Here is a 20,160-nt window from a genome sequence, read left to right as displayed (position 1 = left end):
CCTGTGCATCATGTTGACAGGACAAGGGGTAATGCTTTAAATTGAAAGACAGTAGGTTTAGATTAGATATTAGAAAGAAATTTTTTACTGTGAGGGTGGTGAGGCACTGGAACAGGTTGTCCAGAGAAGCTGTGGATGCCCCATCCCTGGAAGCATTTAAGGCCAAGTTGGATGGGGCTCTGAGCAACCTGGTCTGGTGGAAATTGTCCCTGCCCATGGCAGGGGGGTTGGAACTAGATGAACTTTAAAGTCCCTTCCAATCCAAACCATTCTATGATTCTATGATTACATGTTCAGCTTGCCAAAAAGCATAGCACCCTTTCCAGACTCCTTTTGACTTCTGACCTGCTGCTTTGGTAGCAGTAGGTTGTGGGGGGAAATGCAGGAGCTAGGATTCAGAATTCCCTTTGTTCTGGGGGAGTTGCCAGCTATGCTGGTTTAGCTGCTTTCCAGTCTTCCTGCCACCTCCAGAAAGATCTACAGAATAAAATGTATAAAGAAGCATATCCTATAACCTTTGAATCATATTAGAAGAAAGGCATAGAGGACAAAAGTAATTTTTTAGTATTTTAGATTGCTACAAACTATTCCAGGTTCTCATTGGGGCTATTTATTTATTTATTTCTCCCCCACATGAAATAGCCATTGAAGAGAAGTGGGGACAAGACGTATATAACTGACCAGATTAAAATTTCATATGCTTCTGCCAAACCAGTCGCTGCTGTCTGGATGATGCTTTCCAAGCTGCTTCTCAGTCCTTTTGTACATGGTAGAGAGTAGGCACCTAATGAACTACACAGAAGATCTGGGGGAAGTGAAGCAGAGATGCAAAAGTTCAGACTTGGAGGGAGAAATGAGTTTCAGAGTTTTTGATGAGAACACAGAGTACACTCCACTCCCGCATTTTCCACACACTGATTATGCTTTAGTCACTAATTCACTTTTGAAGTCAAAAATGAGAGTTTAAAGAAATGCAAAGAGGGAGGCAACAGCAGGGATGAAATCATCCGCAGTATGAAGATGAGAGATCAACCCACCTGCTGTCAAATTTGATATGGAAAGGAAGGCCTTAACGCTGACACATTTTGCTTCTCTGCAGCAAAGGCTTCACAATTAGACAATGTGATGATCAAGCTGCAGACTTTGTAAACAGTTGTGCAAAATGAGAGGGCAAAATGCAAGTCTGTGCCATCAAACTAGGTTGTTGGTTTTTTGTTTCTTTTAAAGAGACAACCCACTTCTTAGGAGCTGTTGGAAGAAAGGATAATCTCACTGTATGATTCCTGGATTTGAGAAGGGAGTGGAGAGTAGGGAGAATTGAAGAGGGGATAGGCAAGGTATATTTATTCCTTTCTTTTCTTTTTACCTATTTAGGGATGATAAAATAATACTTGACTGATAAGGAATATTTTTATACATATGTGAGATGTATATTTACACATACATAAGTATATACAGATTTCAGTAAATTATATATATGTGTAAAATATAGACATAGTACTCTCTTTGTATCTGTAATGGATTTTGGGTTTGGTGGTTGGTTTTTTTTTTTTTTAATAGAGATGAAATTACATTTAATCTAAGAATGCTCAGAAAAGCCTGTGTAACTGTAAAAGGCTTCCAGGTCATCAGCTAACTTAGAGCTTGCCAGTTGAGTTTAAGGAAAGTCACACTTTGAAAAAACAAGACTGTTATAAGGGAAAGGCTAGCAAAATATTCAACAGGTTACTTTTTGAAAAAATATTGCTTGGGAAAAAGGAGAGATTATTTGCAGCACATGGGTTAGGAAGATTTAATTTCTGTCATTGCTTACTGAATGACCAAAGGCAAGTCACTTCAGCTTTCTGTTTCACTTTCCATTTCAAAATGGGTATAACATCTCAGAGGCAACTGCATTGTGTCAGTTGTGTCATTTAACTCATTAAAAATCTGATTTTAACATTTTGATCCTTTGGACATTTATCACAGAAGTATCTTTTATTTCACTCAGCTCAGTTTCATTCCTCTCTTTCTTTATACCATGTGTAGCACATTCAAATGGCAGTCAATAGAAGAATTAATTTCTGTCACTCTCAATTGATAAATGGATAGTTCCTTTATGAAAATATCATTCCAATTTTAGTTCCATGTCATTCTGTAATCACCTACTTACTAGCAAAATTTCCTCTTGGAAAGCAGCTTGGGTTTGGGTTTTTTCCAAGAGAACAGGACATTTTTTACTGTTAAGCTAAAAAACCAAATTGAGTTCAAAGAATTTGTTCACAAACACATTTTAAAATGTAAAATTCGTGAGAAACGTATTTGCAAAGTTCACATTTTTATAGGTTACAGCTGCACTGGACAGAATAAAACAGTGACTTTGAAAGTAGATACACATATTGTTTCCTAAAATGTAAAAAAATATGAACACCTGAAGTACGTCAGATTCAAGGGAGGGGATACAGATCACTGCCAGGGCCAATACTCAGGAAATTCTGCTGCTTAAGGAGCAAGATAATATTTTAAGTGTGCTTACTTTTAGGGTGATGGCTACGGGTTCTACCTACTAAGTCAGTAGGCAAAAATTTTTGCAGTACGTTCAGTGATGCATTTTTTAAAGTCCTGAGACTCACGGTTAGAGATATCAAAACCTACATTTATTGTTTTGGATCTAGAGTTTTGTTTTTTGCTTTAATAGACATCTCTCTTATGTTCAAGTTTCAGCCATCTGTCCCTTACTTTGCACCCGACAATGCTACCTACTACAAAGTCCTCAGCAACACAGCAGGTTACGAGCACATCTATTACATAAATGGCTCACAGGTGAGTAATAATGTGTAGGACAGTCAGTGCTGGCTTGTGGTTCTCCTGGTGATCAAGAAGCTTCATGTTTTACTTTTTACTTTGCCTTCCCCCCCATTTCAGGATCCAGTACCTATTACTTCAGGGAAGTGGGAAGTAATCAGCATAGAAGCTGTAACAAATGACTTTTTGTAAGTATTTGTAAATAAGCTACTAATTCCTGTCATAAGGGCTGGTAACAAGGGTCTAAGCAAGCAGGGATGGAGAACAGGGAGAAGGTGTCATTTAACTCATTAAAAATCTGATTTAAACATGTAAGGTAAAACTTTTGAATGTTGTAAGGTACTGTAAATATTTTACCAAAACCAATATGTTTTGCTTTTATAGATACTACATTAGTAATGAAAATGGTGGAAAACCAGGAGGAAGAAATCTCTATAAGTAAGAAATTTTTTTCTGCACTGTGGTAAAACAGTTGTTAATGAAAAGAAAATAAGAAAAAGCATTGAAAACTTAAAGATTGTGAAGTTCAGTCTAAGGTGGGATCCTCTATAGGATATTTAATGAAAATCGGTGTAAGAGTATAAACTGCAAAAATAATGAAAATATTTTTCTGTAAATTTAGTTAATAAAGGGAAATTGTGAGAAGAAACAACCAATCCTCAAGCAACAAAGCCCCAAAGAAAATCTCTCATGCTTTTTTTACTGTGATTATAATTTCAATATTAATTGAACTCAAAAGTTTAAAGTCTGTTTTCTCTAATCTTTAAATCAGTTAATCACTTCTGAATTTAAACGCTTCATTCGGCCATCTTATTTAAAAAGTATATATTAGTTTAGCATAGCTTAAAAAAAAGTAATCTCTGAAATGAAGCTCAACTACTTTGCAGAGTGCTCTTGGAAAGCAGTCCAAGTTCTACTAAATGTGTTAGCTGTGATCTGAATCAAGAAAGATGCCAGTATTATTCTGTGTCCTTCAGCAAAGACGCACAGTATTATCAGCTAAATTGTCTTGGTGAGTATATCCGGAATTAATTGACATTAACATGACTCACAGATTAGTTGGGTGGGGAAGTTCACTTCATCAGGATCTTGATATGTACTGCTTAACAATGATATGTGTTGATAACACTGGATAAATTCATTGGCAGTGGAAAAACATACTGCCTCCTAGGCTCAAAAGCACCTTGACAAATATTACTAGGATAAAACTTGTTAGTTCTGTCTGTCAGTGGACCTGAAAGAGCTGTAAAACACTCCTGTCCAGTGCACATCTCTTCAAGAGCTGCATGTGGAGCTCTGCCTGCAGAAGGAATTTGGAGGCTCTGAAAGCATGACAAGCAGGAGGCTGGGTAAAGAGCAGTGCTCCATGTGTGGAAATAAAATTAAGATAGATAGTGCTGGTCAAAAAAAAAATCCAAGTAATGTAATCAAGGTAAGCAGTGGGACTATAGTCTGTCTCTGACCTGTAAGTGCTTGTGCTAGGTAGTACAAGGGATAAATTAATCAAAGGGTAAGAAAAATGAAATCTTCCCTTAAATGTCTTTAAATTGAAATATATGCTGTTTTCTAAGATGCCAGGATCTTCCTTATCTGTGGGCTAGAAGGACAGACAGCAGAGAGGGAATTGTTCTGTCAGGTTGTAAAAATGGGTGAAGACTATTGCTGTGGTCTCGGTGACAAGGCTTACTGATTGCCCAGCCGTGGTCCACAACCTATGCATAGGCTTTGCTAAAGAGTGGAATTTCAGTTCTTCAGTACCTCGCAATAATGTGGTTCATCTGCAGACAGTATGAATATTTTGTGGGATCCTGTGTCTTGAATTTGGGCCCTACTGAGTTAAAATCCAGCTTGAGCAGACTGGAGGGAAATGAGTTCTGAGCTGTTATGATTCACCTGTTTCCAATTACTTTATGAGAGTTGTGTTTCAAGACAGCATGCACACATGAAGGTTTTGTGCCCAATTAACAGGTCCTGGCCTGCCCATATCTACTCTGCACAGAAGCAGTGATGATCAAGGTATGGAATTGTCTTTAAATCTAATTTGTGTTGAGCCAGAAAATTGCACTGTAAATTTATTTTAATTTTGTTGTCATTGCTTAGTATAGTAATAAAAATGTCAATTATAAAGGATAAATTTAATTTCAAATAATTACCAGAAGAATAAATTATATAGCTTGGCATACCTTTATTCATAGTTTATTTAATATTATTTTACATTGTGCTAGAAAACAGTGAATAATGTATGACTTGTTTACTGGATAACTGCATTTAGATTAAAAACAGAGAAAAGAGCTTTCTGGTTCCTAAATAACTGAAGGAAAACTATATTGTAAATATTGTAAACATTGAATCTGAGAGGAAAAACAAAAACTGCAATGTAGGTTGCTGTCATCTCAGATTGAATACTTAGTGGCTCATAATTAAAGAGCTTATTTAGAGCTTATTATAATTAAAGAGATTATTTGAAAATAATGTATTTAATCTTTGAATCTTACTTACTCTGTTATTTAGTCCTCAGATACTTGAAAAATAACACTGAACTGGAAAATGCATTGAAAGATATTCAGATGCCTTCAAAAAAATTTGGCTCCCTTAGTGTAGGTGGATACAGTAAGTTCAAAAACATCTTTTACCTTTCTATCCCTTTTTCACCAAGTGCTTCAAGGTCTTCTGCTGAAGAGCATGACAGAACAGATGGGTGTAGTGGGGATTATTGCAGTTATTCAGCACTTAGAGGCAAGATGATTTTTTTTGAAATCCCAAAATATTCTTATCTAAAATGTGCTTTTTCCATAGTGTGATATCTTGATGTTTTTGCGATGAAGTGGCTTAGCTCCTTTTTTTTTCCTTTATAATAAACTGAAAAACAGAAGTCTCTAAGACCACATTAAATAAAAAAAATAAATAAGAGAAATGAGGGTGGGGCACAAAGGTCATAAGCATTATTGAATTTAAATTACATTATAAAGTCAAGTAGGTTTTAATTTACAGGTGCAAGTTGCTTTGGCTTGGGTTAGCAGGTTGGGAAAGTGGAGAAGTTCAGTTACTGTGAAAAAAGCAGGCACAATTTAAATGGAAAAGCTTGAAAAAACCTATAAGCATCATTTCAACATCACCTTTGGTTTTGTGTGAGGGAACATTCGGATTGAACAGCCACATTCTTAAAAGCACACTCACGCTCCAAGACTACTTAAACCTCAATACAGACTATAACAAAATGCTAGAATGTTAACTGTTAATGCTTTGTGAGTGGTGCTCCTTAGAATTTGGATAGAGAGACATTCTTGGTGTGGTCATAGGCTGAGCAACATCAGATAGACCATCAGTGGAAGGCCTGGCACCTGTCTAAACTGTTCTTGCTCCAGCCTTTGCTACTAGCTTTTCTCTTCATGACAAACTTCCTCTTGAAAAAACGGATGATATTCTTAATAAAATTGTATTTTACAAACCTTATTGGGTTTGGTCAGTCATTGCTTACTGTTCCTTTTGATACCTCCCTTCTTTCACTGTTACCTTATTTATATAATAACTCTCTTTATCTTTGTGTTTTCTGTCTTTTATTTCTGTCACATTTTTACTAGGGCTAAAGATGAAATCTTCCAGGCAAGATGGAGATTTAAAGATGTTCTTCGTGCTATCAGTTGTATATTCACTTTTTTTATTCCTCTTTGTTCTTACTACTTCATGTCTTCAGGGTAAAAGCTTTTGGGTAAGGGGAAACTATTTTTAATGTCACAAGTAGGAGAAATAAATCCATTTATCTAGTCCCACTTCAAGTTTCAAGTCTGCTTACAAATCCCTTTATCTAATTAAAGAAGAAATCCACCCCTATGACTACAGAGTACACAAAAAAATTAAAATTAGTATTTTAATGTGTTCAGTTTAGATTGGTACTGATTCAGTGTTCTGATGCTTTGCATATTCATATCTGGGCAAATTTCTTTAAGACTCGCACTCTGACTATTACTGCAGTGTAGTCCATCAGCATTTGCTTTGTGGTTCCTTTGCAGCACCAGTTCTTTTAAAATTCATGAGTGAACAATTGAGCCATTCGGTTTGCAAAACTTAAATGGTGCGCATTTAAAATATTCAGCTAACTCTCAGCCAACTTGGGTGGAAGGAATAACATGGATGGAACCGGAATAAGTGTTGCTTCAGAAATAATAGATACTTGGCTATGTTTCTGAGATGCTTTACAAACTGTCACGCAAAGTCTATCTGGCAGGTTCAAAATATTTAGAATTGCTTTCTATTGCTGAGAGAGAAACTTTATTTTTGAGCCTGTGATAGATTTACCACTGTAGAGACATAAAAAGTTTTACATGTAAGCTTAGAATAATGTTACAAAACAGCATGTTGAGTCCTCAAATTTTATTGCTTTCTGCTATCTTAACTGTACAAGATTTTAAAATAAAAATAGACTAGCTAGGAACTTTTACCTGTATATATTAGGACAGCTTCAGATGAAACTGCTTTTTAATTTTTAGGGGACGGCTCAAATGTGCTCTCGTATGAATTGCAGTGCATGTCAAATTATTTCACTGGAGAACTGACCTAAGTAAAACTCTTTTCACTTTTAGACCTGTGGTATGAAATGTTACTGCCTCCCCATTTCGATTCATCAAAGAAGTACCCTCTGCTCCTTGAGGTGTAAGTTTTCAATTACATGGCAATGTTGTGTTAATAATCACTTTCATCTACTTCAAATGCTCTTAATAAGATCAGGAAACACAAAACTGGCATCTTTTCTAATTACTTCTTGAAGTAGTTTTAAGACAGAATGAAAAATTGAGGTATATCCTAATCCATGGTAGATTCTTGTACCATAAGATGATGTAATGCCTAATGAGCACTACTCTGTCAGTGGCACTGAGGCAAATACATTCTATATCTGATTTAAAAGCCAGGATGTTAGTGTTAGCTTACCTCCTCCTCTGCTCTTGAAGATTATTAGAAATAATCTTCAATGAAGTGACATTCCAGAACGAAACCTTGAATAAGCCTTGTATCCTAAAGCTGAAGTAGTGTGTGATGTTGCATTTTCTCTGTGACATTTGACTGTCAGCTAGTGTTAACAAATGTCATCCTGTGGTCAGGATTGCATTTGCTGTTGTTTTTTCATAATTCCAAGACCATGAGCACGTGGTGTTTGGTCTGTTCTTCCTCAGGCACTTCTCTTCAGGCTGGTATATTTTCTTCTAAATAGAAATTATTGAATTTTAGCTATTCGTGGAAATAGAAATGTTAAGCTTTTCCTCTTTTTACAGAAAGCTGACTCTCTAAGGAAACTAACTGTTATTTCTTAGATACATCTTTATATAATGTAATTTGGTAGCACTGTAATACTTTTTGATATGCCTGTTGAACATTTTTAATGAGCAGCCAATGCTCTTGGCTTTTTAAGACTTGTTTTGGTTTCAATAGAAATTTATTGACTTACCTGGACCTTTGTCAGGATCACCTCTGCTTCACAGTGATCAGAAATTCCTTCAGAAGTATCAAGATCCGTAGCTTGAATTAAAGAATTCTGAGTCGTTTTTTCTTTGCTTTTAAAACTGCTAAGAATGGGTTATAGAGCCATAAGTGCATTCTTCCATTTCTTACTCTGTTGAACAGAGAAGTGCAATGCACAGAATTTTACCATCAAGGCACTCAGAGTATGATTTCATATTGGTCAAGTGTTTCTGAAATATTTTTAATGTAAAAAATTAAAATTATAAGGTTTTTTCCTTTTTCGCATCCTGCATAAGAAAAAGTTTAGACTGATGAGACACTAGAAATGCAGTGAAAGGTACTATTCATTTTTCAAGTGAAAGCTATTTGTTGATTTCAGACTTAAACCAAATAAACTTTGAGTGAATGGAACAGAAATAGTTAGAGAACATTACTTTGAAACTCAAGAAACAAAAGCAAATTTAGCCTGGATTTCTGATAAGCTGCTTAAAGTCAAAATAATGAAAGTTTCTTATTAGAGCAGAAAGCAGTAAAAAAGGGAAAAAAAATCCAGTCTACTTTCTTGACTGGCTGAAGTTTTAGAAAAGCATGCTGCTTTCAGTTCCAGCAAAGCAGCAGTTTGGAGTCAGTCAGTGATGCTTTTCTTGTTTATTCAGTTGAATTTAAAAGTTTATCCTGCTTAAGTGGCCAAAAATTGTCAGTGATAATTGTATTTCAAATGCTTGATGTGAGAATATGTAGAGAGTAAATGCCTGAATTCTGCGGCACTTTTCACCCAGCTATGCAGGGCCTTGTAGTCAGAAAGTAGACTATACCTTCGACCTCAGCTGGGCTACTTACCTTGCAAGCACCGAGCAGATCATCGTGGCCAGCTTTGATGGCAGAGGAAGTGGATACCAAGGGGATGAAATTATGCATGCAATAAACCGAAGGCTGGGAACATATGAAGTGGAAGATCAGATAACAGCAGCCAGGTGAGCTACAAGGAAAGGTCAACACCTGCTCCTTCTTCTATGTGCCTATTGTGCAGGGGGGAAAAGGGTGAGGGTTTTGAAAGGTCATCTTGAAATTATTGGCAAAAACATAAACATAACATAAAGTCTGCATTAATTTTGTTCACTGAAGTGTGTCATTTACAGACCAACCATCATTTTATACTTAAAAAGAGAGAAGAGTTACTGCTGTAATACAAATTTACCATATCTCTTATTTTATGAAGCGGATAACTGTCACATTAGTAGAAGAACACACTACAAAGGAACTTGGAGATAGAAGTTTTACTCCAAGCTTTTTGCAAGTTTCTGTTGTGGTGAAGTTACTTGCATGAAATACTCAGCTTTTACATCATAGTTCACGTTTATCATTTGGTTTATGTTTGTAGAACATCACTACTGTTTATCACAGTAGAAATCTCTCAGAATAACAATACAGTGGTTTTACAGGGGTTTCTGTTTGGAATTTTAAAATATCAAGGAGTTTAAACACATAGCATTTCACAATCTTTTTGATTTTTTTTTTTAAATGGTGACTGGATTTACATGTGTCAGCCTGTCCCTTTCTGCTGCAATTTGATCGTTGTGCATCTTAAAAAAAAAAAAAAAGACAAAGAAAGGCAAGACAGGTAGTGAAATCTAACCTAATACGATACAAATGTCAGTGAGTGTAGTTCAAGGGGTTTTAGAGTGTCACATGCACAGATGTTTTTCTGAATTTCCTAAAGACACACGTACCTGAATTATTGTATGTTTTCATACGCAGTTACTGTGATGAAGTGGGAAACACTTATTTCAACAATAGAAAGCAGCAGATTTGATGGAAAACAGGCACGTCTGTAGAATGGCAGATACTTGCAATCCGTTAAGTGTTTAATTATTCTGTTTGCTTTCAGAAAATTTTCAGAAATGAGCTTTGTTGATAAGGACAGAATAGCTATTTGGGGTTGGGTAAGTACTCAAATAATTTTGACAGGCATATTATTTAATTATAACAGCTGTTTGTTGTGCTTTGTGGGGGGTGCTGGAGCACTTCATGTGAGGCACCTCTGGAGTCACAGCACAATCCAACAACTGAACCAATGAAGCGCATTTTACAAATGCCTGTATACAGTGCCCCTTTGCAATCATTCAGGAGCCTTTGTAAGAGAAATTAGGACTACTAGAGGGATTTAAAACAATTTAAAGGGATGCTGCCAAGTTCCTGTGTACAGGATGAAGCAACACTAAAAAGAAACAAAATCCAGTATGTATTCACTAGTATCTCTTTAGTTGGATGATTCACTTTTTAAAAAAAACGTGAAATTTTATGTGAACCAGCTGTGTGGCATGGTTATTATGGTACTTGCCAGATTTCTCTAATTTGATGCATCTTTAAAACCTGTCACAGTAGATGGAAGTGTTTAATAGCATATAGATATCCCCTCAGCTGCAAGGCTAAGTGTGTATGTAATGTTAGTGATTCTGGTACTGAACAGTCCTCTGTCCCAGGCTGATGTTTCGCTGCTTTTTTTGGTTAACAGGGAGAATTCTTGCATGTTCTGTTTAAACATACTATGTTTTAAGTATATGCAGGATTGTATGCAGGATCTTGAATTAAATTGCTAACTGAAATTTGGACACTGCTGGTGGCTGGCACTAGTGAATAAATTGCTTGATGGCAAGATGATGATGAGGGTGCCTTTAGCAGCTTTTCTTCTGGATGTAAACACCTCTGTTATATGAAGTCATGTGTAGTAGTATTAATTGTAGTGGGAGAAAAATTCTTTCTGCAGAAATTGAGGACAATGCATTTGCATCTTAAGTCCTTAAGAGCCTCAGGATGAACAGTTGAAGAGCATTCGTCTTTGGAGCTAGGTTGGGATTATGCACTCGGAATACTGAACCTGTGGGCAAACAGATTTTCTTTCTCTCTTGAGTTTTCAGATTGTCAGCCTCTCATTGTCAGCCTGTCACTGTGTACATTAATTATGTTTGCCATAGATTCATCAGTAATATCTTTACTGTGAGTAAGTTAGGCATTTATACAGGGGTTTAATTACTAAGTGCATGTGTTACTTTGGTGATCTCATTGGGTAGACTTAAGAACTAAGTTGGAGCAAACATATAAGGACTATCAACTAAGATGCAATTCCATTTGCCTGTAATCTGGTTTCAGGACACTAATGAGATCCAAAAATTGCTCCTTTTTGAATGTGGGTGGGCACATTTTCCTAAATAATCCCTTCACAGTATTGTGAGGGAAGTCATTTGGGCGGTCGGTGAATGCATATAGGTATCTCGTTGCCTGGATGCTCAAGTGTGTCAGATATTTACTCAACTGTGTATCAGGCTAGACTGCAAGTAAATTTTCTGTGTGTACTGAGGAGTGTGTTGCTGCACAGTTCCTCCCACAGACTCAGCAGAAGATCCTTTGCTCCCAGTCACAGTCTTGCTCTTGACGCTTTGGGGGAGAGTTAGGGAGCGAGCTGCCATAGGCCTGCTCCTAGGGAACTGTAAATTTTTGGATGCCCTGTTGCAACTACTCATCAGGCACACTGTGGGACAGAGCTCTGCTTCCACCCACTCCCCCAGCACGGGAAGGGACACAGCGGTTCAGCAGTGTCTTGTTTCCTGTCTTTCGCTGCTGCCTACGGTGCTACCAAACACTGTCATCCTCAGCTGAGTCACAGTTCAGCAGCGCTTGCGCCCTTTTTCCCCAGCAAGTTCTCATTCATCAGTGCCACAGCTGCCATGCGCTGTTTGATGCCTGTTTCTCCGACTGAGCAGGCTGGCTGAGATCTGACCCAAATTCAGAATGGAGTTCATTAATATGAAAAACGCTGAGCCTATAAATGCCTGATGAACTGTGTAGCAGATGGGCCCCATCCTTTCCTTTCCGACTAAAATAACAGCAATGTTTTCTTCTCAGTCTTATGGGGGATATGTGACCTCCATGGTGCTTGGCTCTGGAAGCGGCGTGTTCAAGTGTGGAATAGCGGTTGCCCCCGTGTCACATTGGCAATATTATGGTATGTGATGGCTTCCTCATTACAAGGATTCCCATATGTCTTGCAGTGCACACGCTGCAAAGTGTTGATTCATAGCACAGAACTTTGATTATCTACTAGATGCCATGTAAATGCCACTTGGTCTGTTTTTATGAACTTGTGGCTACTGCATTTCAAAATTAATTCAATTTGCTAAATATTAATTCCCATTTTAAAAAGTCAGATCCATAATTTCCGGCAATCTCTAACTTTTAATGAAGGCTAAATTATTGTAATATTTGTAATATTACTGTAATGTGCCTGTGTTTGCTTTGCAAAGCTGCCATGTGTTCTGATACCAGTATTGTGTGTCAGAAATCCACCATTAGGTTTTGCATCTTCAAAATGCAACTTCACTTACAAGAATGAGCTGTGAGGATTAGCATGGAACTTGCATTGTAATTTACTATCTGAAAGTAACAGAATAGGATTTGAAGTGTCTTAGTGTTTGGGGGTTTTTGGTTGTTTCAGTTTGTAAAATTTAGATTTTATAAATCTAATTCATCTTGAGAATAGTTTGATGTCAGGAAAACATGATCAAATGGGCAAGTCTGTATGTGCTTCAAGCTTATAGTGCATAATGCTATGCTTGAATGAGGCTACTAAAACAATTATATAGGCCCTCCTCCTAGATTTAAAAAAAAAATATATATATATAGTTATAAATGGGTGCTGGTACAATGTGACCACATTTTGATATTTTTCTGGTTTGGATTTGTCCAAAAGCATTTGAGAGAAAGCTTTCCCTGGCAAACCTCTGCTAAATAAGGCATAATTTATCATTGTGCAACTAGTGCAGTGGCTGTGTAATAGCTAATTCAGCAGATCAAATCATACTGCCAGGTATTAGCAGTAGTCTGTTGAGGACATAGTGATTCTTCATATTTGGGACAAGAATATTATAGTATGACAGAAAATAGTTTTTCATGGTCAGGATCTCTCAAATTCCACTTTTAGTTGATTAGATTAAGGATTATGGAGGCATGCATATTCAACATGAAAAATCCTCCAGTGTGACAACTCTGATGAGAACTCAAATGGACATTAGAATATGGCAGCAGAGCTTTGATTGTATGACTTAATACAAAGCAGCAATCTACAAAAAGGTAACATGGTGAAAAATATGTGGAAAATCAGAGATACTTAATTTTTACTGTGTATAACAGAGCCAAGATGAATCCTAATTTACTACCACAATTTCTTTTTATAGATTTTTGGTAGTAAAAATTTAGATAAAAAAGCTAAATTTTTTTTCAAATGCTCATTATTTACTGCAACATTTTCAGTAATTTTGTAAGCATTACTGAAGGAATAACAATAGGGAAACACACAAAGTACTGTATTAATATTCAGCATTCAGGTGTCCATGGCAACAAGAAGATTAAATATTCTGAATAATGATGGTTACCTACATGCCTCATTGTGGAAAACCTGGTTGCTTTTATTTTGTGCAGTTTTTTTTAGTTTCCAGTATGCATTATTACTGTTTGTATTCGTAAAATTTATGGTAGACTGAAAATTAAGTAGCAGATTCTAATTTTTTTTTTCTTAATTACAGATTCAATATACACGGAGAGATACATGGGCCTTCCTACAGCAAGTGATAATCTGCAAAACTATTATGTAAGAAAGAAATTACTTTATTTCGTTCTTTAGTGTTTTGTCTCATATCTAAATAACTGTATTGTTCTTTAAACAGTTTAGTTCCTTCCCCATGGGAAGCAATAAGTTTGCTGCTTCTTTCCAGCTAGAACCATTGCGTTGTGGATTTAGAGGCTGTAGTCTCATGTGTTTGGATTTCTATGAGGCAGCTTCTTGATAGATGGTGTGGGTTTTCTGTTGTTTGTTTGGTGTGTTGGGTTTTTTGGGTTGGTTTTTTTTACATTCAGTTCCATTTGGGTACTTTGCAGACTGTAAAACAGGCTGTAAACACTGTTTTATTTTAATCACCAAGAAACAAATTTGTTTTAAAATTTAATATGTTCGTGGGCAAACTCTGCTTTATCTTAGACATTTTCCACCAAAACAAATGTACTCTCAGTCCTTCTGAAATGTAATTTTTTTTTTAAAATGGGGATGTTAGAACTTTCCTGCTTAAGGTTTTTTCAGGGAAAGCAAAAACTCCTCAATACTGGAAAACTTCGGCAGGTAGGCAAGTCTGTCTGTACTGTGATCATATCAAATTGCAGACCCACTGAGAGCCAGCAGTGTCAGGGCTGGAATTTTGGCCTGATCTTCGTGAACACGGGGTGTCCAAAGTTTGTTCTAGAATTACCTATGTTTGCACAGCAGTGAGGGAATTTCCATGTGTCCTAATGGAAGCCAAATACATTGTTTGTCCTTTTTACGGCATGATGAATCGTTTGCCTTGCTCTTCTGTGTGCCAGTTGCTTTTTCTTACCTCAAGGGCTGTTTGAGGTCACAGGTAGCTGGGCACAGGGCAGAGCAGCAAAGCCTTCTGTTAGGTTAAACTTCAGGTCTAGGTGAAAATACAGGGGCTATTGGAGAACTGTGAGGGATCCAAGAGGTACTTTGTGCCCTGGCTGTTAGAATGTTTCACAGAGGTGTTCAGCCCTGGTGATGCTAGAACCAAGCACTGATGTTAGAGGAAAAAGATGGGGCATTTCTTGTGTTTGGGTTGGTAAGTAGGCTAGAAGACAGTTTAGCACTAGTTATGTGCATTAAAATAATGTGATGGGTAGGACGAAGGAGGGATTGTTGCATTGATTTAAAAGTATGATAAAACATATAAATACATACCTATATGAACTGAAACATCTGGTTTGACATATTACTACAGTAATCTAGTTTTGTCAACTGCTATATGAGGCATTCTGGTCAAGACTGAGGACAATGATAGAGACTGCTGGACAGCTTGGTACTGTGTTTGCCTCTTCTAACCAGTGAGCTCCTGGAGCCCACCAGGGACTGTCCAGCAGCCTGCAGCCGCCTGCCTGCCTTTTTCCAAATGTATTTCTTTAAGGCAGTGGGAACAGTAGGAGGTCTGCGAGGTAGCAGTGTAAATACAAGTTACTGTCGCTGTGCAGAACGAACGTTAACACTCTGGGTGCACAAAGTCATTCACCAGCTTCACGGCACAGATGGCAACAGAGGACTGTTTAATCCTTTCAAGCCAGGAGTCGAATTTTCTTGGCATAGTATCTATTGCTGGCAATGGCCACGTTGAAACTGCCAGTACCAAAGAGCTAAAGGTTTCAAATGTGTTACTCAGAGGACTAATTGGGGAGAATGGTGGCTAGATGGAGGAGGAGTAATTGCATAGATCAGATTGTCACACTTCGCTGCTGCTCCTGGAGATAGGAAAATGCAACTTATATCCTCATTTGTTGTTAAAAGCTTCAAATTACTTTTACTTTACTTTTAACCTGGAGGGGTGGGGTAGCTCAAGACATGAGTTGGTTGCTTCTCGTGTAGCATCAGTGAAAGAGTTGTGGGATTTTGTTGTTGCTGAAGACCCTTACTGACTTCAACCCAGCATGTTTCTGGCTTACAGCCCCTTTGTTCTATGTCCCAGTCCCAATAGCCAGCCTCCTGGCCCCTTGTCGCTGATGAGAGCTGTTTGCTGAACTGAATGTTTTTAAAGTAAATGCAAAATATGTATTGAAAGCTCTCCTAGCTGAAGCTGTTAAAGCATTTTTTAGCTGTTAACTTTGTACTGTCAGGTTTGCCTGCTGCATTATATATTCTCTCATTATCCTACTGCATCCGCTATAAAGCTGGCATGAAAAGTGAAAAGTTGCGTAAACTCTGTACTATGTGCCCTAATTTAAAAGAATGAGGCTGTGTACACACCTGCTTAGAGAAGATGCACACTGCTAGGCACCTTCCTAATGTGAAGTGTTATTAATGACTGAATATATATTAATGACTGTGAATATATAGACTCAAGAAACTAGTTGTGGTAAGAGGGGCACATCCTACCTTTGTATTACTGTAACATAAGGTTTTACATTTATTGAAGGCAGAGAATCTGAGATGTTAAATATTCTTTTGTCAAGAATCAAGTCTGAGGGATGACTCAGACTCCTAAGCAGGCTAATTGGGTGTGCTCAGTGCCTTTTAAGGTAGTTGTAAACTATTAAAAATTAGAGCTTTGTAAGAGAGGAGCAAGCATGAGTGGAGCTCCCAATATAATTGTGTAGAGATCCTAGGCAGAATGGCAGAGAAGCTGTCTACCCAGAAGAAAAGTCCCTGGTGAATAAGACTTGAGACTAAATCAGGGCAGAGCTCTAGAGGTCAGATGCAGTAGCCATGTAAAGCATACCGAAGAGACTGTTCAACTTGTGAGAACATTATTTTGCAGTTCACTCTGAATTTGATATGCTTTTGGCAAGTGTTTGAAACAGTCATAGATTTGGCAATCTTTTTCTAGCAGATTTGAAATGTTCAGTCCTTAAGAACTGCTGCATCATTAGGTTATGCAAAACAGGGTACAATTTTGTAAATATGCCATCTTGTACTGATTTGACATTTGTTCTATTATCTGAGAATATGCTAAAGGGAGAGAGACCTTCAGTTTCAGCCAAACCTTAACTTGTTTGTAGAGTGCTGATAAAATGTTGACTGCTGCGTGATCTTTAGAAAAGCCAGTTACACTCAGCAGGGCCCAACTCTCAGTACTTGTGCATGTTACCTTTCTGGAGCCTTTGTCCCAGCAGTATAGCTATGAAATGGAAGGGTAAATAAAGTTGTATTTATTTGCTGTGCACTTGAGGTTTCTTCAGCTGATGTCGCTGTTGCTTTATCACTGTGCCTAACTTGAGATTGCTCTCAATCTTGCAACCTTCTTTAAGGACAGCGATATACTCTGTCCTTAAAGCATGCTTTAGGGAAGGGACTGTTCATGTTGAGTATGAGTGCAGCAAGTGAAGCATCACAAGTGATAAAAATGCAGAGAAGGTATCTCTTGTGCTTCTTATTTCTGAAATATTTTTACAAATAACTTTATTTTGTTTAAAGCTTGGAGGGGAAAAATGGTGACATCCTTTTTCTAAAACTGCTTTTGCAAAGTCACGTTCTCAGAAGTGTAGCTAAAGTCAGGCTTCCACTCAGAGAAGGTTTGCTTAAAACAGCATTGACTTGCTGGAAGAAAGCTTAGAATAGTGATCTATCAAGTTTCCCTCTACACATGTGGAAAATGATGCACTCAAAGGATACTGCTTGGGTTTTTGGTTTGGTTTGGTTTGGTTTTTTTCTTTAATATCACAGGGCCATTTCTTTCTGATTTTTTAGTCAACTGCTTTACCACTGCATCAGTCCTCTCTCTGGATTTTGGCACTTGGAACTAACTGTTCTTGTTCCATGATACTAAATCATTTCCATGGATAGCATCACGCTTCCACTGCATGTGGATTTTTATATACTGGATGAGATTTCTGGTGCTCTGCAACCTTTGGCTATCAAAAGAGGGCAACTGCAGTGTTACAGACTGGAGGGTGGGTTTTTTTTCTCTCTGCTGAACTTGTTTTTTAGATTTAGTTGAATAAATACAAAGAATTCCTTTCATGTATGAAAAGGTTGTGGTACACTATTCTGCCATGACAAAAGGAATTTAATATTTATACTTGCTTTGAAGATTCATGAGTGTACAAGAGACATAAGGAAATTAGAACACTTCTGTGTCTTGGCAATATAATGTATTTGACTTTTTGCAGGTATTAAATGCAAATCCTTGTGCAAGGATACAGCCTTAGTACAAGGTGGGGAAGAAAAAAACAACCCACTACATTCTTCTGCTCCTAACTTTTACTATATTTTTTCTTGCCAGAGTAGCTGGTTGTTTTATCAAGCCTGAAAAGTCTTGTCTCTCTTGTCTCTTTTCTTCTTTCCCTTCTTGTGGCAGAGCACTATGGTATTTCCTTTCCTTGCCCAAATTAAAGATCTTATTTGCAATCTTTAGTGTCTTCATTCTTTAGTCACAGTAGCAAGTTGGGGCCAGTGTGTTCTACGGAACATGTTACTGTGTTTTAAGTTGTTTCATTAATCTTAGTTGCTGATTATTTCATTTTTTCATCACTGTGTTGTGCTTCCATTCCCAAAATGTAGCTTGAGTTCTATTTAGAGATTTGGTTAGTGTGTTTTTCCTTCAGGTATTTCTTATTTGGAGAGAGCATTATTTTAAACTTCTTTAAACAACCCAATTTTACTTGAGTCTGAGGAACTATTTGCTCTGTTGCCTTCCCTGCAGGTAAAGTAGTATAAATTTCAGTGGGGAAGATAACGTGTGTAGCCTCTGCAGGATCTACTCCCTGCTATCATAGGGTGCACTGTTGCCATGGCAACATTTTTTTTAACTTGTCTGCAGTCACACAGGAAACCTATGGCAAGCGGTGTGCTGCAGGCTAACAACATGTTAGCAACGCATTAAATGTGTACCTCGCTCGTAAAACTCTTCCCCTCTGGAACTGCCTGTTACTTTGCAGCCATAACCCTTGGTAATAATTGCAGATGGATGTAGAATGATTTGAGTGTAAGCACGCTGCTGTTGGATGTGTGACCACGCTACTTGGTGGTTCGGAGAGGGGAAAGCAGGCTTTATCTGAAGGACCCCAGACTGTGTCAGCAGGAAGCAAAGTCAGTTGTTAGCAAGTCATTTTCTAATAAATAGCACCTTTTTTCTTTTTTTTTCTTTAATTTCAGAATTCAACAGTAATGGCCAGAGCTGAAAAATTCAAAGAAGTTGAATATCTCCTTATTCATGGAACAGCAGATGGTGAGTTGCAGTTAATTAGACATTCTAGTATTACAGACAGGTTCGCAATTCTACTACTGACAAAACAAAAGCATGAAGGGGCAAGGCTGTTACATTTATGTCAATAAAATAATACTGCTTTTTGCAACTAATCTGTTTCAGTCAGCAGTGATGGGGAGTCTAGAGTGTTCATTGCTTTGCTTTTCCCCCAGAGTATTACAGAAGCAATTTTTTGTTTACCTTTTTCCTCTTCCACTTTTCAGATAATGTTCACTTTCAGCAAGCAGCACAGATTTCCAAAGCTCTCGTTGATGCCGAAGTGGATTTTCAGGCAATGGTATGGTCCCGTTTTATTTATCATTATACAAATGAGTTTGTATTATGAGAATAATAGCATGAGCTCCCTGTGGTTAGGTATAAATTCACTGCCATCTTAAATGAAAGTTCACGTACTTGCATTTCACGTTCAGTAACTGAAATCTGTACATAGAGCACCTATGTATTTTCTGCATAAGAAAAACTCTTAAGCAACTCTTTTTCATATTTGACCCTGTTTACCTAATCTTTCATTTTGTTAAACTTTTTGTGTTCTCAGACAAACAGCCAGTCCAAATCTTTGCATATACCCAAGTGCAGTGAATATTACCTTACAGATAGAAGGAAATGTTAGCTTCAGCTAAGTCCGTAATAACCTGTCCATCATGTTTGGGGTTCACTGATCTTGTAAGACAAGCAGTTATTTTCCCCTTCTTATACTGTCCATGGAAGATCTCAGACTAAGGTGTAAGCTCTTCCTTTCGTACATTCTCCCAACCACTGGGGAGCAGTGGTAAAAAGGATGAAGTATAGAAAGAAGCCAAGTGGACCAGTGCATGATTGTCCTTCAGCCAAACTTGCAGGGCAGACAGGGGAAGAGGTGAGACACCCCTCTTAACAGAACAGCTGCATCTACTCTCCATGTGGACGAGCCACGTGTTCTTTTATGCCTTCGGCATAAATACATAGTATATCACACACACAAAGCCAGGACAAAAGTGTCATAGCAGCTTCCTACCCCTTCATGTCTTTGCCTCCATGTTGAAGGCCTCATGCTGGGATAATTTGAAATGGCTGCACACGTTATTATGTCTATCATGTTTGATTTATATCATTTAGATGTAGCTACAACTAACACTCTCTGTATTTCTCT

At 37.6% G+C, this 20,160-nt stretch overlaps 1 protein-coding gene across 4 annotated transcripts in view; it reads left to right on the top strand.

Moving 5' to 3' along the window:
- DPP4 (dipeptidyl peptidase 4) overlaps window positions 1-20,160 on the top strand; it is an 80,758-nt gene that overhangs the window by 19,678 nt on the left and 40,920 nt on the right. For all 4 annotated transcript variants that reach the window (XM_051787662.1, XM_051787663.1, XM_051787661.1 and 1 more), the window contains 13 exons: window positions 2,698-2,802; window positions 2,905-2,972; window positions 3,169-3,222; window positions 3,672-3,796; window positions 4,753-4,800; window positions 5,296-5,394; window positions 7,365-7,434; window positions 9,018-9,212; window positions 10,127-10,181; window positions 12,142-12,241; window positions 13,818-13,882; window positions 18,920-18,992; window positions 19,235-19,308. In XM_051787662.1, coding sequence (XP_051643622.1) covers window positions 2,698-2,802; window positions 2,905-2,972; window positions 3,169-3,222; window positions 3,672-3,796; window positions 4,753-4,800; window positions 5,296-5,394; window positions 7,365-7,434; window positions 9,018-9,212; window positions 10,127-10,181; window positions 12,142-12,241; window positions 13,818-13,882; window positions 18,920-18,992; window positions 19,235-19,308 — 1,131 coding nt within the window. The remainder of the gene's footprint in view (window positions 1-2,697; window positions 2,803-2,904; window positions 2,973-3,168; window positions 3,223-3,671; window positions 3,797-4,752; window positions 4,801-5,295; window positions 5,395-7,364; window positions 7,435-9,017; window positions 9,213-10,126; window positions 10,182-12,141; window positions 12,242-13,817; window positions 13,883-18,919; window positions 18,993-19,234; window positions 19,309-20,160) is intronic.

Source organism: Manacus candei, unplaced genomic scaffold (genome assembly GCF_025592945.1).
Source record: "Manacus candei isolate 608988 ecotype Guabito, Panama unplaced genomic scaffold, ASM2559294v1 h1tg000023l, whole genome shotgun sequence".
Lineage (NCBI taxonomy): Eukaryota > Metazoa > Chordata > Aves > Passeriformes > Pipridae > Manacus > Manacus candei.
Note: the sequence above shows the minus strand (reverse complement) of the source record. Positions and strands in the feature narration are given on the sequence as shown.